This window comes from Pundamilia nyererei, unplaced genomic scaffold, assembly GCF_000239375.1.
Source record: "Pundamilia nyererei isolate P.nyererei 1_Seehausen unplaced genomic scaffold, PunNye1.0 scaffold00211, whole genome shotgun sequence".
Classification (NCBI taxonomy): Eukaryota; Metazoa; Chordata; class Actinopteri; order Cichliformes; family Cichlidae; genus Pundamilia; species Pundamilia nyererei.
The window spans coordinates 456,471-467,694 of record NW_005187612.1 but is presented as its reverse complement, the minus strand read 5'-3'; the positions used below and the strand labels follow the sequence as shown (position 1 = coordinate 467,694).

The 11,224-nt window shown below is 40.5% G+C and overlaps 1 protein-coding gene across 1 annotated transcript in view; it reads right to left on the bottom strand.

Annotated features, from left to right (window-relative positions):
- Nucleotides 1-11,224, bottom strand: part of pcxb (pyruvate carboxylase b) — a 268,562-nt gene that overhangs the window by 174,867 nt on the left and 82,471 nt on the right. Inside the window, exon 11 of the mRNA XM_013914625.1 lies at nt 9,790-9,952. Coding sequence (XP_013770079.1) covers nt 9,790-9,952 — 163 coding nt within the window. The remainder of the gene's footprint in view (nt 1-9,789; nt 9,953-11,224) is intronic.

The following is an 11,224-nucleotide window of genomic DNA, read 5'->3' as shown; positions in this document are numbered from 1 at the left end:
GAAGTTCTACAGGAGAAAGTGCCTGAACAATAATCTCAAAAAACTACTTCTAGAGTACTTCAGTTACTCCAATCCCCTCGCAGCCGACGCAAAAAGGGAAAGTACTAAAGAGAAACAAATTTTTGTTGCTAAATTAAACACTTTCAATATGCACACTGTGTAGCAAAAATATAAAGGTAAGCCTTTCCTAATGTACTGATTTCCTGTAAGTATTCCCTGAAGCATTGATTCAATAATGCAGTACAGACATGACACTCGATGTAACCATGCAGTATTGTATTATATTAATACTAGATGTGTGAACACATGCAAGCATCCTCCATAGAAAATGTAAGACTGAGAAAGAACACAGATAAGAGCTGTGAATACACAGGGTGCAGAGACAAAGTAAGACATTGAAAACAAAACGAGGAGAGAGAAAATGACAGCCAGGTATGAGAAGAAAAACAAAATGACAAATAGTGCAGCATTAAGGAGCAAAGAGATGAATATATACTGTGAATAGAGTGAATGGGAGACCAGGTGTGCACAAAAGCAGGAGGGAGAAAAGGGAGGAATCCGATTTAGACAAACGAGTAAGGGAGGAGGAAGCAAGGTGGAGGAGCGGGGGACTAAGTGACAAATAAGGAAAAGATTTCCATAGAGGGGATGAAAGGAGGGAGAATGAGTGGAAGGATAGAGAAAGGAGAAGTGTTTAAAAGATGTAGAAATAAATGAAAATAGGAGGGGGATAATAAACAGAACGAGCGTTTAAAAATTAGATGAAAGGAGAGAAACTGGAGGAAATCTGCAAAAACTAACCAGTGACATGAGAGTGAGGTGCAAAAGAAAGAATAGGAGGTGGAAATCAGGTATGAGAGAGGAAGAGGCAAAAATAGATGGGGACCAATGTGACAAGAAGGTGAAAGAAAACATTGAAAGAAATATGAAACTGCAAAAATCAACTAACAGAAGAGCAAAAGACACGAAGCAGGTGCACAGGGGGGAAAATGAGAAATGACAGAGAACGAGTGAATAATAACTAGAAAGAAATATAAATATGAAACTGAAGAGAGGAGATGGGAGGGTGATAGCGAGAGTAGATAGAAAACAGGAGGAATGATAAATGAGAGTTAGGAGAGAGGGAGGATCAGCTGGAAAAACAACATAAACGACAGGAATATGAGACGGCAAGAAGGCTTTTCAACAGCAGGGAATTTCAATTATAGACACAACACACCTGTGTGCATGCAGCACATCTACGTCTGAACGTGCTGCACACCAACACTCCCACACACCTGCATGTACAGTCTAGATCACATACATAAACACAGGCAGAAAACAGGGGGAAACTGATAGTGACAGCAGGAAGTGAGGAAGGCAGATGGAAATGGATCCAGGAGAGGGTGAAAGGGATAATAGAAGGGAAAAGATACAGTGGGAGCAGAGAAAGATGCAGTATAAGGGAGAAAAGGATGGCAACTACCACACTGGTCGAAAATATGAAGAAATGTAGCTGGGGTTTCTGTTAGAATACACACTCACCTGACATTTTGTTAGGTACACCTGCTCAACTGCTCATTAATGCAAATGTCTAATTAGGGAAATCACATAGCAGCAAGTCAATGCATGTAGACACGTAGACATGGCTAATACAACCTGTTAAAACAGAGCATCGGAATCGGCAGGAAAGGTGATTTAACTTTGAACGTGGCATGATTGTTGGTGCCAAACGCGTTGGTCTGAATATTCGAGAAACTGCTGATCTACTGGGATTTTCCCACATGAGCAACTCTGTGGTTACAGAGAATGATCAGGTGGAAAAGGAAAATATTCAGTAAGCGGCAGGAAGAAAACATCTTGTTAATGTCAGAGGTCAAAGGAGAATAGCTAGACTGCTTCAAGCTGATAGAAGGGTTGACCCCTACTCAAGTAACCACTTATTACAATCAGGGTATGAAGAAGAGCATCTCTGAACACAAACCTTGGAGCAGATTTGATGTGTTATGCCTTCATAATGTGAAGATGGGCTAACACTTAGTTAAATCTTAGTACCAGGTGAGCATTGCTGAGATGCCACAGCCTTTCAGTACTCTTGCTGACTGTGTTCATCCCTTTACAGTCACACTAAATCATCTCAAACTGGTTTCTTGAACATGAAAATGACTTCACGGTACTCAATACGGCTTCTATACAGTCTCCACAGATCTCACTCCTATAAACACCTGTGGGATGAGGCAAAACAGTGTCCAGTCCAGCACAAGCAAGGCGTACCTAATGAAGTGTCTGGTGAGTCTTCGTATAAAACTAACTTTCTTTAAAAAAAAACTAAAAAAAAACAACATGTTTTCACAGTCATCAATTCTTCATTATCCCCAACAGCTACAATAAAAAGGCAGCAGCTCGTCTTCCTGGGCTCCTCCAGAGTGAAGACTGACGCAAAGATTGTAATTTTATGTTTCAATAATTAAATCTACAACATGTCTCAAGTCTGAATATTTTTTAGAATACACTGTGTGCATAGCAGGGGCAACAGCTTGTAGATGTGCATTCCTCTGCTGATAAACTACACCTTTTGTTGAGCATTTAATTCCTGCTTTGTTTTCTCATCACTCCTAATGATGTCTGAGTGGTGGGATTTATGCCTGAAAACTCATTTGTTTTGTTGCTTCTTTTATTCCTCCGAGATGTATCCACTTACTCCTCACTTCGTCGGCAGACCAATTAGAATTATTCAATTTGTCTCATTGTAACATTTTTTAAAAAAGAACCAGATAATCACAAATGCTCTTATTGCTGGGAGGAGTTGTGTCGCTGGAAATTGAAGACTACCGAAGAACGGCAACGATTTATATAAAAAATTAAAAAATTTAAAAAAATCTATGCCATCGACTATCCATAACAGTCGGGATTTTCTTTGACACCTGGAATCTGGAGCAGTTTAAGTGAAAATTGGGAGACAAAGCATTTCACGATGTTCACTCGTGCATATTTCCCCAATTTCAATAAGCTTTGGTCTCTGAATGAAAATAGATTTCTCCTGAATGAGCTACAGCAACCAAGTAAGAACCTTTGCTCACTGAGACTTTCTTGACTCAATACAAACACAGACGGTCTCTCAACATGTTCCATAGTTGTTTTTATCAAATCATTAAAAGGATTTGCAAACACGATCATTTCCGTGCACATTATAAGCAAATATTTGGCTTTGATGAACAAAAATTAGCAGTGAAAAATACAAATGGAAAGAGGAGAGATGAGAAAGAGGTGGGAACGCAGAGTGAGGCACACCAAATGGATGAGCAGACAATTCAGTCGAGGGTAAACTAATAAAGGAACGGGAGAAATGTCACTTTGTAAAAATACAGGCTGGTATGGGCCTATAATTACCATGGTGATGAGAGGCAAAGATGGGAAAATGCTGCATTCAATGCATGAGATACAAAAACAGGGTAAAAAAAAAAGCATAAATATGATAAAACATATTCCTCACACAGCGATTCAACAAACTCCGCCTGCGTAGACACCGCTCACACGGGAGGAATCACCCCACCCACGACCTTCAAGGTCAAACCATTTTTCTTGGGAAATCACATCTTGTACGACTGCATGTGTGTCTGTAGCCACAGAGCTGCTGGTTTGCCCTCCTGCAGGTCTGGTGTTCTGGTCAGGGGTCGGGGGTGTTAACAAGGGGCAATGTGAACGTGCCCCTCACTCCGTTTTCTTGCTTTATGTGTAATCCTTGTATAGTGCTATCGGAAACCAAAAGAGATGTTTCCTCTCGTGAAGGCACTGGACAGTAGATTGTAGATGTGATGATGCAAGATCACCACATCTACAAACTGTATGTGTGGGAAAATCACATCCTGCTGACTAATAAGTGCATGACACGGTTTACTGCACCCAATGTGTTAGTCTCTCTGCGAGGGAATGACTTTAATCTGCGTATAAAATAATAAGGTTACCATTATCATTACCAGTAATGGTGACAAACCGCTTTTTATAGACAAATGCTGACCTCGACACTTTTTACTACCATTATGGAAAATACTGCTAGTCCTTGAGTTATGAGCGCACAGACCGCCAAGGTTACATCATTACGTGTCACTGTGGGTATTAGTTTAGCAGTTTAATCTAATTTACTCACAGCCTTGTGATTGGTCCGTTTTTCTTTCACGCCACAAGTAGACTGCAAAGCCCTACACCAGACTTGGACTAATAACTTTCAAACTAGCTGAAATTACATTATAGCATCCTTAAGGCATCTAAAGATTATGAAGTCTCAGAAGTTTAATACACGCTACACTGGATCCAATAAACAAGGATGCAAAAATCAGGCGTACGCATATATAGACTGCGCGATAATAACATTAACTGCACAGTATTAATAAATAGCTATGACAAACAGCCACATTTCCTTTGCTTGTTCTCTTCAACGGCAGCTTTTTCTCGAAAAACTCATCTGGGTTTTCCTGAATGCACATCTACTGGTTGGTCTGAATACAGTATTGTGCAGAAGTCTGTGCAAAGGGTTCCTTTAGACATTGACTTCTTCACACATGTGCAGTGCAGTCCTTGTAGCTGACCATTTTCAGTGTTTGTTTTTACTCGTTTGATAAGCTACTGACCAATGACTCATTCAAGCATTGAAAGGCATCCAACTCAAGAGATTAACTAGTGTTGCACCTTAAGGCACTTTGTTACTAAAAGCCTGTCACAATGACATTTGTTTCCATTTCTTTAGCTGAATTTAGAGACAAAAGCTTAAAATAAAAGTATTCATCTATTAACTAAAAACCTGGCAAGCGGTACAGTGTTCCCTGCGAGTGGCAACCCCAGCCATCTAAAGCATCTTAAAGTCATTTTCATAAGAAACAAGGGGGAAAAAATCCAATAAAGACTTGACACAGGACCTGGAGAGGCATTTGGCCCTTCAGTCGATCCAGCCACTGTTCACTAAAGCCTCATCAGAAACCGTCTCAGTGGACGTGTGGCTGTCGGGAAGCCATTCTTGAGGCAGGGAAACAGGGAGAAAAGGCTGAGGGGGCCAAATTACACAAGAACTGGACTGAAAATCAGTGGCAACAGGTCTGATGAGGTGCTGAAACTTTAAAATGTCAGCTTTATTGAATGAGTGTGGGATTATCTGACAGAACAGAACAAAAAGGCACCCAGCATCGAAAGGGGAGCTCTGAATGTCCAACAAGCATGTAGAGCCATTCCTGAAGAATACAGGTGGTCGTACCAAATATTGACTTTGAATTTTTGAGTTTTTGCCTTATATTCGTTTATGTTTCTACATGCTCAAATAAACTCACTGCATCCATTTGCCCAAGACTTTCACAGTACTGCAGGTAATGGTAGCAGGCATCATGAGATGACCCAATGAGATACCTGCATTTTTAAAGACCCAACTCTGAGCCTCTTTCACAGTGTAATGCAGGACCACAGTTTTGAAAACATACTGTCAAAATTCCTCTTATGTTAACCACTTTTTAAAAACCCTAAATCACAAAAATAAACAAAAACAGCACATAGGAAATCGATCAACAGTCAAAACTTTTAAGCAGGAGTTCAAACTTATAACAGACCAAGTTCAGTCACCAGTTGATTACACCGCTGACTGGCGGCTCTGTTAATGGCAGGGAAGAAAATGAAAGATACCAGTGATTAAACTACCAATAAGATCGAGCCGGTCTGTTTATGGTGTGCAGCTGAAGGTGTTTTTATGATGATAGGCAAGACAAATACACTTCCTCTAATTAGGACTCCACCTGTTTTCAAACTCAAGACTGCTCCTCGGATGAACGAGGCACACATACCGGCACACACAGGCCTGCAGACCCGTGCACAAGCATTTTTAAACACATCAAATACGCTGAGTGACGCATGCAAATGTGTTCCATTAAAAGAAACAAACAAGAGAAGGATGCTGTTGGGGGGGTGGAAGTGGAGACACAGATGTGAGTAATGCTGGTCGACACGTCGAAGAGAAAAGACAAGTGATGTATGGGAGGACAGTTAAATCCTCATCTGATCGTCACATTATGACTAATGGGACAATGAATGAAGAAGGAGAAGATGAAGTAGTCTGGTATTGCTCCAGTAAGGGTTTTCTGTTCCCCTGGTTTAGTACGCCGAGCAGGACATGACAGCAGGAAGGGAGGAAGGAAGGAAGGACAGAGTGGAGGCAGACTGAGTGAGAGGAAAAGGAAGATGTAAAATGAGTTTCTGAGTAACAGGAGGAGGTTGAATAAAATGAACACTTGGAGGAGAGGAGAACAGCAGGACTTGGCCTTGCAGAGACGAAGCTGGGAAAGACAAATGTGAGAAAAGGATTGGATAAGAGATTGTTGGTAATGTTAAAGGTTAAGGGATGTTAAAGGTGAAAGGATGAGGGAAGATTGATAGTTGGACGTAATGGATTGAGAGCAAATGTGGAAACGATGGGAAACTGGGAGAAAAGGGCACCGTTGACAAGGAGAGAGGAGGACAGAGTTAAGAGGAAAGGAAGACACGAGCACATTGGAGCAACTCTGAAGATGGATCAGCAGATAAACGAGATGAAAAAAGGGTGATCGCTGCTCCCTTAGATCACATGTTAATCATTCGGTTCAATACCTCAGCATACTATGAAGCAAGCTCAAACTCACCCCCACTGTTTCCCCCGCTGTGAACAACAAAACCATATTTCCACCATCTTTATTTTACAGCCGTAACGTGATTTCAGGGTTCAGTAAATAGTCTTTCATCATCCACTTATCACACTATGGGAGTAAAGGTTTTTCCACTTGTGCTTCTTAGAATCACCTTCATATCTCACAAAGCTAAACTGATCACAGCGTTTACGTGCCGAAAGACTCGCAAACACACCGAATGTGAAGAGCGTCTGAAGAAAAATAGATTAAAATACAAAATGTCAAGGTGCTGCTTTAATACTCTTCCCCCCTTCGCCTTCTAAAGCAGGCAGTCCATTCCTCCCAGTCATTCTGTCGACGGGGCTGCTGCCGTGCTTGCACTACGGCATCCATCACTCCTCATCCCTCGCTCACACCTTACTTTATTTCTCCCTCTATGAACCTCTCCTCTGTGCCTCCTATGCCTAAACACCATTTTACTTGCTCCAGGCTACGCTCCCCTAAAGCTAAGGCATTAGCATATTTTTCATTCTGCTTCCTCCAATGTTTTAATGGTGCATAAGCAAAGCATCTTATGGAAAATATGAACCGAGAGAAGAAGAGAAAACAGTAGTTTAGGGAAACTGTATATATTGCAGGTAGTCAACACCCCAAGGAAATTCCTATTTAAGAGCAGACATGAAATATACAAGTAAAACTTGTGAGATTTTAATATCACTCAGTGTATGCAGACCTCTGTGGTATATCCACACTGTGCAAATTAAACACTAACCTTGCTGTGTTGCATGAAGCTGGTTAATTTTGTAAAGATTTACTGAAATTCAGTTGTTTTTAAGCAAATTTAACTTCTTTGTTGTTTTCCAAAAAGTCTAAAAAGGCATAAATTACTGAACTGTTATTTAAAAAACAAAATGTACCAAATTTTTTTAACATTATATAACATATCCATTATTCCCTGGCAACACATCTATTAAATCTATTCAGGGCAGAAACTTGCCTGGGGGTGAATGTGTTGGTGCAAGTATGGCACCATACTGGTGAGAAAAGTAACTAGAAGCCCCAGAAAAACTCAGTAATGACTTCATTCCTATAATAAATAAAACATTGCCTATTGATTTTGAAGTTCAGGTTCAAATCTTGCTATCTATTATTATCAAAGTTCAATTTTTCCTCCCTGTTTTGTTTGCTTTAGCGCACACCCGCACAGTGAACAGCCCCAGAAAACTAAGGAATAGTACTGCAAATGTGAGCCAAGTATTTACCTTTATTTTGCATCACTTTGCTCTTCACATACAGATGAGATATAAAAATAGGCTCTGATGTGGTGCTGTTCCCTTTTTACCTCCAACATCAAATATCCCACCTTTATTTTTGCAGATTTTTATGCTGTTCTAACGTGAAGTTTTTTCTAATCCAAGTAAAGGACAGTTATTTTGGTGCTTTATGGAAGTAGTGTGTGGCTCCAGTCTTTTCCTCCTGAAACACAGCACTGCTGAAAATCCATCACCTTCTGTGCTACAACCACGTGGGTTTCAAATATTTGGAGCATCGTGTTTTAAGGGTTATCTGTATCTGATCCGACCCTGCGCAGAAGTTTCAGTGTCGTTATTTCTCAAAGACAATTACTCGACTTTCCTCGGACACCTCAAGTGAATTACAACCTATAACTTTCATCCTCGTGCCCTTCACCTTTTACTTTGTTGCTCCGCCTCCGACCAGTCACGGCCATCCAGCAATAATTTATTAAGTGCCTGGTGTCCCATTCCTCCATCTTTATTGATTGTGTTTATTTCATTCACCTTGCATGGTGGTGGTGAGGCCTCCCTCTATTGTCCATCGTGTTTCCTCATTCAAAATCACAGGTAAATGGTGCAGGATGACGGGTAAAGAGACCAGGATAAACCCAATGGAGAAGGAAATTAATAAAATGGCTGAAAAGAAGAGTGAGCGCTCTATGAAGAAGGAATCTAGGTGTGTGAAATATGTACATTATTGTTAAGCTGAGTGGTAGGTTGGAGGACTGTTTCTGAGAATTGCAGGGGGAAGCTGAAGAGGACAAATATGGAGTAGAAACAAGGTGGAAAGTCCTTGAAATGGAAAGGTCACAAGCCCCTTCATGGCCCCTCTTCTCACATAATTTTCACGGTGAATAGTAATGAACGTGAGAATGCCATCTAATGAGGATGGTATTTAAAAACAGATTCGATGTTTGGTCCTGCAAGGCCAATTTAAAGGTGATCCTGGAATATGTGCTGCTTACTATAATACAACTTAAAATTAAGAAAATTCTGAGATGGCTCCTTTAATGCGCTGATATTTCCAGGTTAAATTAACTCTGATCATTGAGCCACGTATCCCGCTAATAAACTAAAACCCCTTGGAGCCAAATGAAATGACAAATTAAATTTAAATCTATATGCAAAACAACTTCTAGTTCACCCCTTTTTAAACAGAATTGGTAAGACCAGAAAGTCATTGGTAATCCATTTCTTTTTAATCAAAATGTGGAACAGAGTACTTGTAAACCAAAAGAAATGTTTTCAACACCCCCACCTCCAGACAATGATGAACCCACTCAGTCTAACAGTTTAAATGCACCCATCAGTGAAAGCTTTCACATTTCTAGTTCCTGTCAGTAGCAGCAGCCTCACCCAGGCCGTGCTGGATGTGAATACTCCTCTCTCATTAAAACAGGAAAATTATATCATATCGCTATGGGAATAGTTCTCGTTTGGAATCACTGGCTCTATTTTCAGAAATCAAGATCACGATGCAGGTGCACGCATGGTCGGCTCCAAGGCTCTTATTGTTTGAGTATAAACTAACAAGGTTAAAATAATTTGATATGCCGCAAACACTGGCTTTTGATAGAGTGCACTCAACTCCTCTGGCAGATTTAGTGAATTTAGAGATCGCAGGATACTGGTGGAAAATGTACACATAAAATTTTAAATAATAATATTATTCCTGCATTTTTGGCCAAAAAGAAAGAACCTTTTCACTCTTGCAGTCTTGTTCACACCCTCTGAACCGCCACAAAAAAGCTTTTTGATTTTGTAAAATCAGCTGGCCTCTTTTGGCCTTTGCCATCTTCATTAGGTTTCTTAGTAGACAAATAGCTTCACTACACCAGCAAATGAACACAATGAGGGCACTTGTAGATAAAGCCTACCTCAATCCTTCCCGTGTCTGGCTGGAAGCCTCTGGATGGGTCCTCGGTTGTCACTCTACACTGGATTGCGCAGCCATTCACCCTGATCTTGTCTTGTTTGAGGCCGAGTTCTGGCAGGCTGCGGCCCTCGCACACATGGATCTGAGCATGCACCAGGTCCACACTGTTGCAGAGAGAGAGAGGCGATGAGGTGAATTATGGACAACCTGAGTATGGTTTGAATAGCCCTTAATTTCCCTTGATGTCACTGTGGAGAACATTTTTTCCCACACTTACAAGACTTATGGGAGCAGAAAGACTACTTTTCCCTTAATGTAAGATTTTTTTAGCTATTCTTGGCATAAAATCGGGGCAGAGAGGGTCTGGAGATAAAATGGGTTTAATTTCTCACTTGAGGAAATGAATCTGGAGTGTTTGACAAGCAAACAATGCATTTGATAGCCTACTACTAATTTAATGCTGCTGAAACAATAACTCCAGGACACTGAGAGAGGGGTAAACAAGCTGGGCACAGTAAATCCAATTTAACATAATCTAACCAAGTGATAAACAGGTAACATAACTAGTGTTCATTAGAGATTATTAGGCATGCTAAGGTGCTACAAAGATGAATAGATCACTACTATTTTGATTTATTAAATTTGAATGTGTCACTCACAGATGAAGATGCTCACAGCATGCGTTTCATTCAGCTCTGTGTATTATTATGTTACATTTCAAACAACATCAGAAACGTAAAGTATACAAATTGTTTTACATATGCAAAACACTTTATTCACAACTCTAGAAATGCATCATCACTCAGGGGCAAGTGCATGAACACAAACAGCAGTACATTATGTAAATCTGTATTCAGTGATTATTCAATATAAGAAGGAATTTAAATGCAAGAGGGACAGAGTTTCTCCCATTTCCATGAGCTGTAACCCTTAACATCAATTTTGGCTCATCTGAATGCATTTATTTAAATGTAAAGCTCCAATGAGGTGTTCTAGGTTAAGCTTCATGACCTTGTGCAGTCAAACACACAACCAAATGTATAAAAATACTTCTTCCTGTTTATTTTAATGGGGGCACATTTTAAATGCAGCTGTGGACAGACACAGTGTGTGGGTGGGGGGGAGATGTAATTCCTCACACAGCCCACCCGCTGCCCAAGACAAACAACTACACAACCTCTCCAGCTTGAAGGATGAATGAGAAACATCTTGGCACACAAGCTTAGATCATGGTCACTGTTTTGGCTTTCATCTCCTTTATGTCTCATTTCTGTTGCATCCACATCCTGGCTAAACAGAAGGACGATTATGCATCAGCCTGCTGTGAAATGTGTTGGTAGAAGACACCAACTCTCTCTTGATAAGTTGGACAGGCGCCAACATCATGTCTTTGTTCCACTTTCATGAATAAGTTGGAACTTTGAAGTTAGACAGCT